At 52.6% G+C, this 15,583-nt stretch overlaps 3 protein-coding genes across 3 annotated transcripts; 2 read left to right on the top strand and 1 right to left on the bottom strand.

The window, feature by feature from the left end:
• Nucleotides 1-172: 172 nt before the first annotated feature.
• On the top strand, nucleotides 173-1,650 carry BO70DRAFT_373118 (CDC73 C-terminal domain-containing protein; the record flags this gene model as incomplete). The annotated part of the gene is made up of 2 exons (XM_025544895.1): nucleotides 173-847; nucleotides 913-1,650. 2 exons carry the CDS (start codon nucleotides 173-175, stop codon nucleotides 1,648-1,650), a joined length of 1,413 nt encoding a protein of 470 aa, XP_025396799.1.
• Nucleotides 1,651-4,513: 2,863 nt separating this feature from the next.
• flbA (developmental regulator FlbA) lies at nucleotides 4,514-6,920 on the bottom strand (the record flags this gene model as incomplete). Its single annotated transcript, XM_025539553.1, has 4 exons — nucleotides 4,514-4,660; nucleotides 4,711-4,898; nucleotides 4,952-6,080; nucleotides 6,201-6,920. 4 exons carry the CDS (start codon nucleotides 6,918-6,920, stop codon nucleotides 4,514-4,516), a joined length of 2,184 nt encoding a protein of 727 aa, XP_025396798.1.
• A 2,752-nt stretch (nucleotides 6,921-9,672) lies between these two features.
• BO70DRAFT_109309 (uncharacterized protein) lies at nucleotides 9,673-10,653 on the top strand. The gene has a single exon (XM_025537863.1). The coding sequence runs from the start codon at nucleotides 9,961-9,963 to the stop codon at nucleotides 10,609-10,611; it is 651 nt and encodes a 216-aa protein (XP_025396797.1). The 5' UTR covers nucleotides 9,673-9,960; the 3' UTR covers nucleotides 10,612-10,653.
• Nucleotides 10,654-15,583: the final 4,930 nt, after the last annotated feature.

The following is a 15,583-nucleotide window of genomic DNA, read 5'->3' as shown; positions in this document are numbered from 1 at the left end:
CGCATCGTCCAAGTCGAGCCTGTGAAGCAACAGAAACACCGCCAACTCCAACTCCATCTTCAACTCCGTCCAACCTCCCAATTCGTCCAACCGCCATCCATTGCTGCCTCATCTCTCCCTTTCGCTCACTCTCTTGGATCCCTTGGAGCGGTGCACCCTCCCACACACCACCATGGCCCACGATCCGGCTCTCCAAGATCCCCTACTCGCGCTGCGCCGCGCCATCGCGGCCGGCAGCCTCCCCACGCCGACCACCTCCAGCGACCTCTCCGACCAGAATGCCACCGACGACCTGGCCCAAGCCTCCCATCTCTACTTCCAACATCCCCTCCCACAAGCCATCCCTCTCACCACCCCGACCCGCTTCGTCTCCAGCTCCTCCGACTCCGCCGTCGACCTCCGCAGTATCTTCTTCGCGTGGCAGAAGAAAGACGTCGCCATCCCCGAGTACATCACCTCCGCCCAGGAGCTTAACGAGTCGCTAAAACAGAAGGAGCGCGCGGACGGGGAAGAGGAAGAGAAAGTCCAGAACCTGGTCTTCGTCGAGCGTCTCGACCTCCTCACCTGGCTGGAAGGGGCCTCCGATGACAGTGAGTACATCAAGCCGTTGGAGGGCGCGGCGGCGGCTGCAGCTGCCGCGTCCGCCGCTGCTCAGGCTCAGGCGTCTGCGAACATCGCCTCTGGTGCGGCCGGGGGTGTCGCGGCTGTGCCCAGCGGTGCTCCGGGTGCCACGCAGGCCCAGCAGGGCAAGGCGGCCAAGGTGATCGATCCGCGGCTGCAGGAAATCTACAATGGGGAGCGGAAGATGGGGGATCGCAACAGTGTGCTACGGGGAATCAAGCCGACGGTAGGTTCACGATGCAGATAACAGAGGCAATCCGATCCCGCCGCATGCTAATTCCATCCACGTAGGACTTCTCCCACGTCCGCAAGACCGCCGAGGGTATGCTGGGACGCAACCGGTCCCGACCGGGCCAATACCCTGCGGGCGTGAAGCCCAGCAGCAAACCGCAGTCGGTGATACCCGCGCCGTCGGCGGGCCTCTCGCAGCCGCGCAAGGGCAGCTCCAAGACGCAAGACCCGATCATCCTCCTGTCGCCGTCGGCGTCGTCGCTCATCCGCATGTCCAACGTACGCTCGTTCCTCCAAGACGGCGTGTTCGTGCCGCCGGACCACCCCACACTCTCCATGCCCAACTCCAACATCCTCTACATCTCCCGCCCGCTACGCATCCACTCGGACCCCTTCAGCTCCTCGCGCCCGGGCGGCGGCAGCTCATCGCAACCCACCGCGCGGAAACCCACCCGCTTCATCCTGGTCGACAGCACGGCCAACTTCCGTCCTGACTACTGGCAGCGCCTGGTGGCTGTGTTCACCACGGGCCAGACCTGGCAGTTCAAGTCCTACAAGTGGTCCTCCCCGCCGGAGCTCTTCAAACAGGCCACGGGCGTGTACGTCGGCTGGCGCGGCGAGGATACGCCCCGGGAGGTGCGCAGCTGGGGCCGTGGCGTGCAGAGCTTCGCGGTCGAGCGCTGGGACGAGAAAGGTGGTGCTCACGGATCGGGCCGGTGGCGTGATCGGGAGGTCGTCGAGGGGATCTGGTCCGCCATTGAAGAGGGGATGAGACTGCGAGGCTGGGGATCCAAGTAGATCTGATCTCCCCTTGCCTGTCTACCCACCTACCTCCCTACCTGTGTCCCGTGTTTCACTTGTCTCTCTCCACCACCCTCACAATTCGGTCTGCCGTCCGTCCCTCCGTCCGTCCAGCCGTCCGTGCGGGCAGTGAAAGGGGAGAGGGGGGTAAGCAAGTGACTGTCTAAGATATTCCGAAACACACGTCGTTTCATCTAGGTCTAGATAGATCGGATGATGATCCATTTCCGTCCCATCCCGCATCTCCCCTCTCTGTATCACCACCCCCTCCCTCCTTCCCGACCTCACTCCCCGCATACATACCTAATGTGGATAACTCGATTAGACTGGACTGGACTGGACTGGATTGGATTGGATTGGATTGAGTGGATGAAACTGGATTGGATAAGACATGGAGATGAATCCGCACGGACAGCCAACTAACCTAACCTAACCTAACCTAACCTAACCCAACCCAACCCACTTCACTTCAAACGAGAGAATGAACAATCAATCAATCAATCAATTAATAATATGGCTTTCTGTGTGTCTATCTATCTATCTATCCCTCAGTGTCAGGCTATCATTGTCTCCTCATCCCCAATCGGTGTATACTATATACCCCACCCCGAGCGGAGAGTTTTCTGGTTTGGGGATTTACTCCGAGGATTCGGAGGGAGCATATGTATTTACTATCTATCTATCTATCTATCTATTCCAGGCCTCGGAGTATCTACTCCATCCATCCATCCATCCATCCATCCATCCATTCTGCATAACTCAACACCTCCGTCATAGCATAGCACAACAGCACCACCAATACTAGTAATCCACACCTTACATACACAACTCCCCAAATCACTGCACTTACCTTGGGTCCTTCATCCCAACAACATCCGGCCTACATACCCAAACAGGCAAGATGGTACGGTACTACGGTACTATAGGTAGGTAGGTAGGTAGGTAGGTAGGGAACTGCAACCCAACCCATACAAAGAATACCCCTTCCTCACTTATCTATAACCTCGCTACATCTATCCTGGCTTAGGACTTCATTTATGTGATTCATGCATTCATGTATTCATGTATTCATGCATCCAGCATCCAGCATCCAGCATCCGGCATCCAGCCAACCAACCAGCCAACCAGCCAGACAGCCAACCAGCCAGACAGCGGCGGTCAATCAATCAATCAATCAGTCAAAATCAGTCATGTGGTCCGCCTCCGCCTCCACCTCCACCTCCCCTCCACCTCGTGTCCACCACGTGTCCGCCATGCGGATGTGGGCTAATTAGTCGTATGTATGTACAGTAGTTACTCCGGAGGAAGAAGTAAATTAGTAACTACCCAAGTACCTAGCTACCTAACTACCTAACTAACTACTTACCTTACTGACCGACGACTGACCGACCCCTCCAGCCATTCCTTACTTCCTTACTTAAAGTCAAGTCAAGTCAAGTCAAGTAAAGTAAAGTAAAGTGACATGAAGTGAAGTGAATCAATGAAAAAAGATATGAATGAATGAGCAGACATAAATATTACAAACAGACATAGACGACATGTAAGCAACTACGAGAAATCCTTCCAGATTATTCGAATACGAGATGAGGGGAGGGGACACAAAGCGTATGGTAGGACGGTAACTGTTTCCCTATTCAGGCAAGTTCTGTACGTGCGTACGTACGTAGGTATGAGTACTAGGTAGTAGAGTCCATACTATACCGACGTGCCTGCTCGATGCGGAAGACGTTGCCGCGGGGGGGGGGGGGGGGTCTCGTATTGGGGACGGACGGGGGAGGGAGGATTGGCGGTTGCCTATTTTATTTATTCAAATAGGGATGTTCCATCTGACATGGTATAGTGGCCGGTTGGTCGGGTCGGGTCTGGTCTGGTCTTATGAATGTTGTGAATGTTATGAAATGCCGTGTATGATGTATGTTGTATGTATGTATCTGAATTGCTTCTTGAATAATGTCGCAGTGGCAACAGGGCCACTTCGTGTATTTAATGGTGATAGATAGATACATAGATGGTCATAGTCAGGGGACTGAGTGGGTGGGTCGGGAGGATAGGATAGATAGAAGAAGGGAGAAAAAAAAGAAAAGAAAGAAAAGCCATACACTCGCTGTATCCTGAAAATGCAAAATCAAATGCGCGAATCCATGCTCGATGCAGGGGACATATGACAACATACACTCACGTCAACTCTCTGGACAAAGGAAATAAATAGTAAATCAAAAAAAAGAAAAGAAAAAGAAAAGAAAAAGGGATCTTGAGAATCATGCACATATGCAACAGAAAAGGAAAGGAAAAAATATAGGACCGAGAATAAAACGCCTCTCTAATGCTGGAATACTCTCGTGTTTCAGCCTTCCCCTCGTCGTTTTCCGCCCATGCGTCAGTGTTCAGATAGATGTATCAAGGAAATTAAAAGGAAAACAACAAAGAAAGGAAACGGTGTATTAGAAAAATGGGTCAGTTCCGGCATCTCTATCACATGATCCATAGATCGTAAAGTCTTTCATCGGTCGTGCAGACTTGCCGCATCGTGCCGGTGGTTCGGCGCGTGCTCGTCGCAGGCGCGAAAGACAGTATAGAAACAGGAAGCGTTCGTGTCGGAGACGCATAACGTGTATCATGTCGTGTCAAGGGTTCGGTCGTGCGCCAAACTTTTGGTGGTGTGGTCTTGCTGGCTGGGCCGGTACCTCGTCGGCGAGCCAAATCATGTTCAAATCGTTCCGTCAGACAGCACCGTGTTGTGCATTATGGTGCGTTTCGTTTTCATCGGTCAAGTCCGACAGCCATCCTTGTGCTGTCAGACCGAAGGGTGATGCCCTGTTTGGACAGGATTCGGATCCCTGCATGATACACGGTCCTCCTATCATGACCGTGCTGAGCGGCTCGCCGAACGCTCCGGGACTGGCACCGTCGTAGGCGAGTAGGGCCTCGGGGCACCAATCAGGTCCACATCGTGTTCTTGGAGGATGCTTGCACACTTGGGGTCGCGCAAGAATTTGGGCACGGAGTCCTGTAGCAAGTTAGAATCCCCCCGTGAGATCTGCCACCCGCGAAACTTACACTTGACATCAACTTGAACACCGAAGTCTGGGCCATCTCGAACAGATGCACCACCTCCTGCAGGCTCTTCAGCATCGACTCATCATCACCCACGGCCTTGGTCATCCGGCTCGCCAGACTGTTCCGCAGGGCGTGGTCAATGTTAAGCTCGCAAGGCGATCCAGGCGCCAAGAACGCGTTGTAGAGACCTGCGCAGTTCGTTAGACACCGCCAAGACAGGACGATCGTGGGAAATGCTTACCGTACGCCGCAGCCAGGGTCTCGCGAACCGAATCCGGCTTCCGGAACGTGCCCAGCTTCTCCGCCTTGTGATAGGCCGAGGTGAACTCGGACACATCGAGGTAGAATGACAGGTTCTCCTCGCACAGCGAGAAGCGGAGGAACTCGCGGAACAGAAGGCGCAGAGCCGGGTCGTGCAGGATGTGGTTCAGACGAGCATTGTTCGAGTCTTTCGGGATCCCCCGACTGTCGTACATCGTAGTTTCACGAGACTTGTCCCGTGCAATCCACCCACATACCCTCTGGCCCCGGTCCGTCATTCCGTAGATCGCGTTCTTGGAGGGCTGGAACACGACTATCGAGTCGTCTGGTTGGTTGATAAACCGGTCTTCCTGCAGCATCATGATTAGGCCGTATTTGACGAAGAGCTCGGCAATGAGAACAGTCTCGCGGCGCTCGATGGTGGTCGAACAGTCCATCAGCCAATCCACCGCCGCCTTGCCTGTAAACGTGTGGGAGACAATCTTCTCGTTGATCTTGCGCTCCCTCGCCATCTTCACACCGACCAAGCCGTTCGAGTAATCACTCAGAGAATCCGAATCGGAGGTGGAAATGCTGCTCTTGATGTTCGGTCCGTCCTGCCCCGCGAACCGGCGAAAGATGACCTCAATGGTCGCTCTGTCGTGTGACAGCTTGTCGGTCTCGGTATCGCGCTCCAGGTTGACCAGCTGCATTGTGTTGCGGGGCGACTCCAAAACGTCAATCACATGGCGAGCGGTGATCCCGTTCCGCTGGCAGAATCGTTGCAAGATGTTGATGCCCTTCGGGGTGAGCTGGTACAACGCGCCCTTCAACGGAAATATTTGCGACGCCTTGCCGTCCACTGACTCGATAAAGCGGGCGTCGACAAACCGCTGGCATACCGAGCGAGCCATTTCCTTTGCCATGGAGAACGTGGTGGTCGTGGTGGTCGTGACAATGCGGGAGGGGTCTTTCGGGTCGGGCATGCGATTCGATTGGGAGAACTTGAGGGAGCCCAGGTTGTTGATGGCTTCTTCCGATGTGAATGAGTGGTCATATTTCGTAAACCGTACGCGGTGCGAATCCAACTTCAAGCTGACCATCAACGTCGAAAACAGGTCCATGAAGTCCTACAAAAAAAAAACCATGCGCGTTAACATAACCGCCCCGTGTGTTCCTTTTTTTTTCCCCTTACGAAAAATTCCTCTCTACCCTGTCTAGCCATTCAGCGCACAGCTGGGTAACCTTACCTTTGTGAAAGGACGATCATCCTCCGTCATACGCAGCAACCGCGAGGATGTTTGATGCATCTTGGCGGGTGGTGCGGGCGATTCAAATTCCGGCAACTGCTCAAGTGGGGACGGGGCACGCTGGATAGTCTGACGGCGCCTGTCAACAAAACTCGCCTGCGGTTCGATCACGGCCGAACGGTGGGTGGCGGAGTCGATGGGCGAGTGGTCACTGCTGGCGCTGCCGTCGGACAATGGCGGAGTCAAGGGCGTGGCGGCACCTGGCAGTTCGCTGATGCTGATCTGCGAGGCCTTGCGCGAGTGCTTGGACAGGCTTCCGGACGAGGCAGAGGAGCGGAGGGGGTAGCTCGGGGCACCAATGGCGGAGAGATTGGCAAGAGCGTTGGAGGTCTTCTCACGGGCTAGCGCAGCGAACGAACGGCGATTGCGACGCGAGATGGATCCAATGACCGAGCCGGTGAAGCTGGACGGGGTGGTGGTAGTGAAGGAGTTGGAGTTGTTGGAGGAATAGGTGGTGGTGGCGGGTTGGGAGGGGGCGACAACCGAGGGTGCGGAGTGGTGGTGGAATGAGGCTGCGGACAGCGTGCGAGGGCGAGCTTCAGCCGGGGAGGTAGAGACTGGGATGGGAACGGCAGAGGATCGGGGAGGTTGAGGGTAATGAAGGAGGGAGGGGGAAGGAGGAGAGGCTTGGTCGAGAGGAGCGGAGGATATGGTTGGCATTGAATAGTGCGAACCAAGACGACGGAGTGGGAGCAAGAGGAAGGAGGGGGGGTCTGTATGTATGTATGTATGTAAAGAAAAAAAAAATTGGAGAGGGAAAAAAAGAGAAAAAGGAAAAAGGGTAAAACGGAAAAAGGAAAAATAAAATTGTTTTGGAAAAGGGAGAAGAGGGTCAAGGGGAGAGAGAGAGAGGGAGGAGGGGGGGGGGGGGGGGGCAAAGAGGAAAGAAGGGTGGAGGGGTGGGTGTACGGTGATGTATGGATAAGGGAAAAAAAAAGAGGGAAGGGGAAATAATAATAAAATAAAACACGAAATAATAAAATACTACCCTTTCCCAGAGCTGGATGGAACTGGAACTGGAAGGCCCAAAAATCAACGGGAATTGGAATCAACCAAAAAAAGGCAAGAGAAAAAAAAATAAAAAAAATAACCCAAGGACGAAAAAGGAAGCGGGGAACTTGGCTCTCTTGGTTCAGTGGTTCAGTGGTTCAGTAGGTGAGTAGTTGTGGAAGTGGGAGTAGTAGTTAGTCAGGTAGGTAATAATAATAATTATAATTGTACGGGCGGTGATCCAGAGTTGGAGTCAGTCGGCCTTGGCTTAGGCTTTGGCTCTTGGTACAGCGGGTGACGGTGTACCGTATGGGTCCCTTACAGCGAGCGAGCAGAAAGAGGAAGCAAAAGAATGGGGATGGAGAGGGAAAGAGGGAAAGAGAAGGGAAAGGATGAGCAAAGAGGGAGACGGAGTGAGCGAGCGAGAAAGCGAAAAGCGCGAGCGCAAACGCAAGAGGGTCTCTCCCAGGGGCGTGAAGAAACAGGCCTGTCATTCCCGACCCACTGTGCACGCGGACGGTTTCATGCACCAGACAACGTGGGCCAAGGGCAAAGGTGGACGGATCGTCCTTTGGGGCGATCAGAGAAGGCCGGCTTCCCTGCAGAGTCCGGCAGGGTGGGATGTCTGACTCTGGTATGGTACGGGAATCACTCCCCGGAGAGCGGCTGTTAGCCTGCCACTCTGATACACGCCGTACTCAGGTAGGCAAAGTACAGGAAGTAAGGTTCCTACGAGCTACAGCTGCAGCCTTCATCTAGTGTCCGACTGCTGCTTCATCCTCATCATCATCATCATCTTCGCCAAGTCTGACATGAGGATGGATGCTTGAACATCAATTGAGTTAAATCTCCTCTGTCAAGTCTCCCCTCCTTGCCTGTCATGGTCGCATGCAAGGAGATCCCTGGCCGGGGAGGGGCGACCAGGGCAATCTTACCCTCGGTCGGTATCTCTGCGTATCGTACCTGGGTCACGTACGTACCGTACCATTATTTCTTTGCGCCCTTCCCAAAACTGCTGGCATCGGATGATCCGCGGAATCGACACTGGGGAGGGTTTCACCCAGATCGCTGTCCTCGGGATGGATAATATGGATAAATATATCGTCAGCCGTTCACCACGAAGAAGCGTAGGTATCTACCTTCTCCTACAAGACCTACTGGTAGGTAAGTACACCGTACTACTACTGTAGGACCATCGACACACTAACCGCTGCAGCGCAATCGACAGGCTGCACACGACCTGATTGGTGTATCTGGCTAGTAGTGATCATTAGTAAGGCGCCTCTTCAAGTCCCACCGTATCTCTTATCATATGACGACGAGATCGCTCTGGAGAAAGTCCGGGCTTGTGCACTTAAAGTTCCCGAGTCAGGTATCCAGTACCAAGCTCGGCACGTTATCCCTTCCAATCGCCTGGAACGGCTCTAGAACGGCTCTGGAGTCCGAGGATCACTGGAGTTGGCCAGCCAAAAACGTGGCCGACACGCTTGCCTGCCTGTACAACTCCTTTTCCCCCCCAGTAATAATCGACCAGGATGATGGTTGCTGGTTGAAAGCCGAGCCGTCACGTTACCAAGCACCTTCCCTTCTCAGCTAAGCAGCAAAGCAGTAAAGCAATACGGCCAGCAGGCTGGCGGGCCCCCATGCAGTAACGATCGGCCCTCATTGAGTCATTACCGGGAAATCCCCCAAAGCCCGTCAGCCAGTGAGCGAGGCTCGTCACGAACACTTGCAGCACGGCTCTTTCCAAATGCGGTCTAGCGTGCCACTAGCACCAGACGATGCTCGGATTAGGTGTCTGCTCGCAATTACGCTGGCGAACGCCGACCGACGGATTTCCCCACTGGGAGCCTGGTTGGGTTTGGGACTTGACGGGGTTTAGCAACTCTGCCTTCACCTTGGGCCCTGGATGGTTGGGTGGTTTGTGTTTGTTGTGTTTCGGGTGCATCTGCCAGATATACATCTGGCTGGCTTTTAGGCTTCATCAATTGATGACATGCTAGTCTGGGATGGGATGGGATGCGATGGGCTACTGGCTCTGGCATAGCGTGCGAACACCTCCTGGGGCCGTCCAGCTTGTTCACAGTGTTACTAACTTCCCTTCCCTGCCAAGTGCTAAGTGCTAAGTGCTAACCTTCCCTTTGCCCACGTGGGTATCCCGCCCGAACAAAACCTTGCTGTTTCGATTTGAACCAAGCGAACCAAGCAATTCCCTGACGCCGATCAGCACCTATTATTGTTACTGCTGCGATGGAGTACTTACTCCGTACTATCTACTACCGAGATGTGGTCCTCCGTATCGATCTGCCCGTCGCGATAGACTCACGCCTGCCTGCAGTTCCAGGGCATGGGAGAGAAGAGCCACGATAATGATACATCGTCTCCTGCAGTGGAGTAGGATTGATTGCTATCTATCTGCCCTACAAACAAATTCGTCCGGGACTATTGGCGGTGCTGCATATGATGTATCCCAGGCACCCGGCCATCCGTCCGGATCATGCCTCAATAATGTGATCAAGGGCGATCCGGTTTCAGAACATCCCTACTCGAGCAGGAGTAGTAGCAGCAGCAGTAGCAGCATCCAAGACAGAGAGAGGGACGCCGAGGCCCAAAGGGACAAACGGTGGAGCAGGCAGGATGGGACATGGGCATGGGTGTCCCGTGTGGCGGAGTCGACAGCCTCGTATCCTCGCGTGGTTAAATTAGACGAATGAACATGGGGCTGGAGAAGGCATCCTGGCGGCCTTCTCTGAGGTTCAGTGTTGCGTCTCCCGCCGTTCCACGACTCTTCCAGGTGTATTCTTTCGACCCATGCGGTTCCACGTGGATACACGTGGAGAAGAGCTGCTGGCGGCTGGGCGGCTGGTTTGGGTTGGGTTGCGCGGGCGGCTTGGCTGTGTCGGCCGTTTGGCCTCGCCCGTCGGTGTGTCTCGCACCCTCTCTCCGTCGCAAGTTCACAATATCGTCATTAGTCCGCTATCATCACTTTCGGGGTCCAAGCCCAAGCGTTCCCCCCCATGATTGGACCGTCGCTTTCACCGGGCGCAGCGGATTCGTCCTGGCTTTCACCCCCACGATCCATCTACGACTAAGTACTATCCCTACGAAGGAAGATGGACGATCCTCTAGCTCCCCAGCTAGGCGATGTCATTCCAGTCCGTGTGTTACTCGGGACTCCGTACAACGATGGGCTAACGGAATCGATAGGTGCCTACGGACTGGTCATACCGCTATGACATACATGCCGGATCGGCTGGGGGTGGGCAGGCTTAAGGATCATCCATCTTTCTCCAGTCTCCAGGCCCGTACCTCATTGTTGGGACGACGACAACAAGGTTCGCAAGGGTGGCCCAATTCCTGAATCTTGCTAGAAGGCCGCTAGGGGTTTTAGACCCGTACCAGCGTGCGCCTGTGTCAGCTCAGCCGCGGCTAGATAGATACACACTCACTGGCCCCTGCCAGACGGAATGGGGCGGCGTCTATAGGTACACAACTGGGCAATTGCGCAGCCCACCCGATCATTGGCCCTGTCCGCCACAAAGTCAAAACCCCTCAGAGGGACAAAGAAGGAGGAGGGAGGAGCAATGGAATCCTGCCAACTCACAGTTCGATCCTTCTGCTCCTGAGGCTCCTCTCCTGCGTGCTTACTTTTACTCCAGACGCAAGGTCTGATCGCGTAGGAATGCATCTGACATGCGCCCCAGCCGGCTAGCTACAGCGGCGCAGGTCGTTTGGTCTCTTCGTTAACCTGGCGGGGGAGAGAGTTTCACAGAGAGCGGTCAGATGTTGGGATGTACCAATCACACGGGGCCGGGCCGGCTGCTACGTAATTATTACTCTACTCGAGAATAATAATCGCCTGCTCACGATCAGATCCCCTCAGACAATCTATCTAGTACTAACCGTAATCTGCGTATGTATCTGTTGGAGTCTCCACCGTCTACTCAGATACTGGGCAACAGTGGGCTCCGAGTCTGGTGACTTGCCTATCAGACGGATCCACCAATTGAGGAACACGAAGCGGTGAGCCATGAGGGCCCTGGAAGAACAAAAGAAAAAAGAAATGGCGTACTCCCGTTTCGGAGCTATCGACCCTCTCCGCCGGGAGACAAAGTTGCGGTAAGGACCTTGCTGAAAGTTTGGAACCCACTTTTTCCCTCCGTAGTAGATATCGGCATAATGTCTGAGCGCAGGTATTATTATGATTCTTCATTGCACGACAAATTACTGGACTAGATACTGCCCACAGACCGGGTTCTTTAATCGCACAGCAGCAGAAAGAAGTGCATCAAACGCGCGACGACCGTCAGCCAGTCGATGAAAATAGCAATCGAACAGAACCAGGGGGCCGAATCGGTAGCTTCCTGCTCGCAGAAGCGATAGCTTCAATCCTCCTGCATGACAGCATGTACGGATGCTTCTAGAGCTTTTTTTTTTTCGCATTCCCCGGGGAGGGGGGCACTCAGCTGCGCGACTAGTCGGTCGATGCCCACGGAGGAGCAAGCTCCCAGTCAGAGACTCAGAAGATCCCTGACCGCCACGCGACGAGCAATGCGGTTGACAGGGATGATCCCGCCGGGACAGATGGCAAGGCTGAGTCTAGAATGATCACCTACCGCTGACCTATCTACAGCATCCCAATCTGAAGCTCGCTATTATTATTATTGTTGTTGTTGTTATTATTATTATTATTATTATTATCATTATCGAATTGCTGCCTGTTCGTGGGAATTCGCGTGTTTGCGTGGCGCATCGGACTATCACCAAACATCCCTGTCCAAGCGTTTGGCCGCCAAGCCGAGAGTCAGTCGCGTTTGGTTTGTGGCTTGACCCCGAGTCAGACATCTCGGGGCTAGACCACGGTATCAGTGCGCCTCCTTCTCAACTTTGTTTGAAACTCTCTCTATGGTCAAGACTACTATCTAAGAGAAGCTGTCATGGTGTCACCATGCTGAACTCTTTTTTTTCCGTCTGCCTATCACTCAGGGGTATGTGCGTGTCTCTCAAACTTAACTGCCCTTCAAGTCAAGTCAAGTCTTGGATCTGTCCATGGTACGCATGACTTAGAATTTCTCAATTCAGAATATGGAGTGATACACTTCCCGTCTCTCCACCAACTCTGACACCGCATCCTTCCTCCATCAGCCCATATGGCAACCCCATCATTCTGTAATCTGCAGCCTGCAGTCTGCACACAACTTCTATCTAGTACATAGAAAAAAAAAATAATGAACCACGTAATGCAAGTGGAATGAGGCATGCCCACGTCCACACCCACGCTAGTCGCCGATATATGCACCATCCCGATAATAGCCGGAACAGGACACGGCACTTCACACCCCCATCCATCCATCCAATCCAATATCCAATATCCAATATCCATCTCTTGGCTCTGTGACAAACCGGACCGGACTGGACTGGGATTGGCTCCGACATATCATGATCAACAGCTATACGACAGGGATTCGACTCCCTCATCTGTAGCTATCGGTATGGCTGGCTGGATTTGATATCCGATGATCGACACCATACGTCAACCTCCCATATGGCGAACGGGGCTACCGTACATATTGTACTATGCTACTTTCGACAGGATCGACGGTCAGTCAGTCAATCAATCAAACCCAAGCGAGATTTTATATCCGCTGATTAATATTAAGTTCTTAACTATCATAATATTAATTCCGGCATATCGACCCATTTTATAGAGGTAGTATCTTCGGGATTTGCATCTATATGCCATGTCTTATTATTTTTCTTAGGTACTTCCTGTGTCATTATCATTCTCCTCCCCTGCATCCCCTTCCAACCTTCTACCGTGGTTCCATATTGTACGTAAAGCATACTGACCGCACCCCGCCACACACGGCCATACTACTTCTCCAGGAGTATCCATAATAATACCATCTACGTACGGTAGCTTAGCTTGCCTACGGCCGTTTCCAGCAGTAAACCTGCAGAAGTGGATCAAGACAAGCTACAAGTAGCTCGAGACGGGCGCACTACCTAGATACCTGCCTTAGTCTGGGACCACCTCACTGACAAACAACATAGATAGATAGATACATAACATCTAAACGACAGAGCGGGGGGATGGATCATGGATGAGTCTCTGGTCTCAGTCTCAGTATCAGTCTCAGTATCCATCTCGCAAGGGCGCACGCAGGCGGGGACTTTTATTGTCCCCGCACAGCAATAAGTTCTCCGTACAATGCCTCAATATATCTAGCTAGGCAGCAACTTCAATACTAGTAAATCGATACATCCACTTTTCTTCACTATTGATGGTCACCTACCACGGATATACAGCGCCACCAGATAAACATCCTTACATATGTGTAAGTACTAGGTAAGTAGTTACCTAGATACGTAGGTACTAACTAGATAGATAATTAGACATTCAAACCCTAATCAGGTCCCTCACCTGAAACACATCGCACAGTCTAGAACCACGGAACCCTTCTGTATAGTGTTCTTTACCACCGAGTGAGGTATCTCCTCCGTCCGTAAGTAAGTATGGAGTAGGTACAGAAGCATGGCAGCCACCACCGCCGCCGCCGCCCCGAAAAGCGGTCAATCAACTCCAACAACCCAGTTCCGGTCCGGTTTTGCGGGTCCTTAGGTATTTCTTGGCGGGCGGTGGAGGGGATAGTGGGGAATCTTGAAGAAGGAAAACCAAAACCAAAACCAAAACCAAAACCAAGACTAAACCGAAAAAGGAAAAGAACAGAAAAAAGAAAAGCCCGGATACCTTGCTAACAACCATGCTATGCTAACATTATGGGTGGAGCTCTCTAAGTACTTTGACTATGTTAGTGTTCCCAGTAAAAAAAAAAAAGGAAAGTAAAAAGTGGGTTGCCTAGGTTAACCCACATGGTCAGTACGGAATCCCAGATACTACCTAAGTACCTACCTAGTACGGAGTACCACTGTACCTACCTAATTTGTACGACCAAGAAAAAAAAAAACACCCACTATAATGAGAGAAAGAGAGAGAGAGAAAAAAAAAAAAAAAAAAAGAAGCTCTCATGGAAGGAACCAAGTTTCTTTCGGCCGCAGGAGAAAAAAAAAAGAAGAGGAGCCACCGCCACGAGCGCGTCTACCTGTTTTTTTTTTTTTTTCTTTTTTTTTTCCCTTGCGCCCGGGCGGATAAAGACTATTACTGTTAAGGTAGTATGTACCGAGGAAAATGTGAAAAATGTCGTCATAATAAATGGATAGCGGAGCGAGTGGTGGAAAAATTTTCCTTTGATGATAAGTGTTTGTTGTATTTTCTCGGCGTTTGTTGGACAGGATGAGGACGGAGGACGGACTTGGAGGAGGCGAGGGGCGCGGTCGGACGGTCGGACGGACGGTCAAACCGTCAAAGGATGTCGGACGGTGAGCTTAGTTGGAGTAAGTACGGAGTACCTAGGTAGGTAGGTAGGTAGGTAAACTATCTAGACCTGAACTTAGATAACTAAGTGGTAGCAGTTTAATACAAAAGCAGTACTAACTACTACCTATCTTAGACCTACTACTAGGTAAGTAAGTAAGCAAGCAAGTAAGCAGCAAGTTAATTAGTTAGACAGTGTTAAGTAGTAAAGCCACAGCAAAAGGCGGAATGTTCCGCCGCGAGATTGGCCGATCGGACGGAATAGAGTTTCTGGGATATTGCAACCGTGTGTCTTAGTTCGTGAGTCTATTCTGGACACCAACTAGATACTACTATCTAGTAATTATACACTCCTGAACCTCTCTGACTCTGAGTCTGAAGTCTGGATAGACTGACCCGGTACGCGGTACCTGATTCACAGCTGAAACCCCTGACAACCACAACCACAACCCCAACCCAGAAACTCAATCCGCGTGGCGTTTCCGCAAAATAATAGGTACAGTCCAAGCCAACGGAGCAACGGATCAACGGAGCAAACGGCGGCGCGCGTCTCCGCGGCGTTTAACCCCTGACCCAAACCATCATCCCATCAGCCATCAGCCATCAACCATCCATCCATCGACCATCGGCATCAACCAAATCCAGAGACCAAATCAAACCAAGCCAACGCATAACCGACCCACCCATTGGACAACTGGACGACCCGGGTTTCGGGTTCCTGCGTCGCGTCGCGTTGCGTTTTCGGACAACAAGCCTGAAGCGCCGATGCTTGGTCAGACAGACAGACAGACAGACGGTTAGACAGCCTGCCAGGTTGTCTAGTGTCTATTCTAGATGGTGCTCCTTACTTCGCAGTGTCCAGAGCCAACCCATTAATAGAACAACCTGAACAACCCAAACCCATCACTCGGGTTTTCCGAAATCTCGGTTGTCGGAATAGCCAAGGGGAGGGGTGGCA

This window comes from Aspergillus heteromorphus (assembly GCF_003184545.1).
Source record: "Aspergillus heteromorphus CBS 117.55 chromosome Unknown BO70scaffold_24, whole genome shotgun sequence".
NCBI classification, from domain to species: domain Eukaryota; kingdom Fungi; phylum Ascomycota; class Eurotiomycetes; order Eurotiales; family Aspergillaceae; genus Aspergillus; species Aspergillus heteromorphus.
Note: the sequence above shows the minus strand (reverse complement) of the source record. Positions and strands in the feature narration are given on the sequence as shown.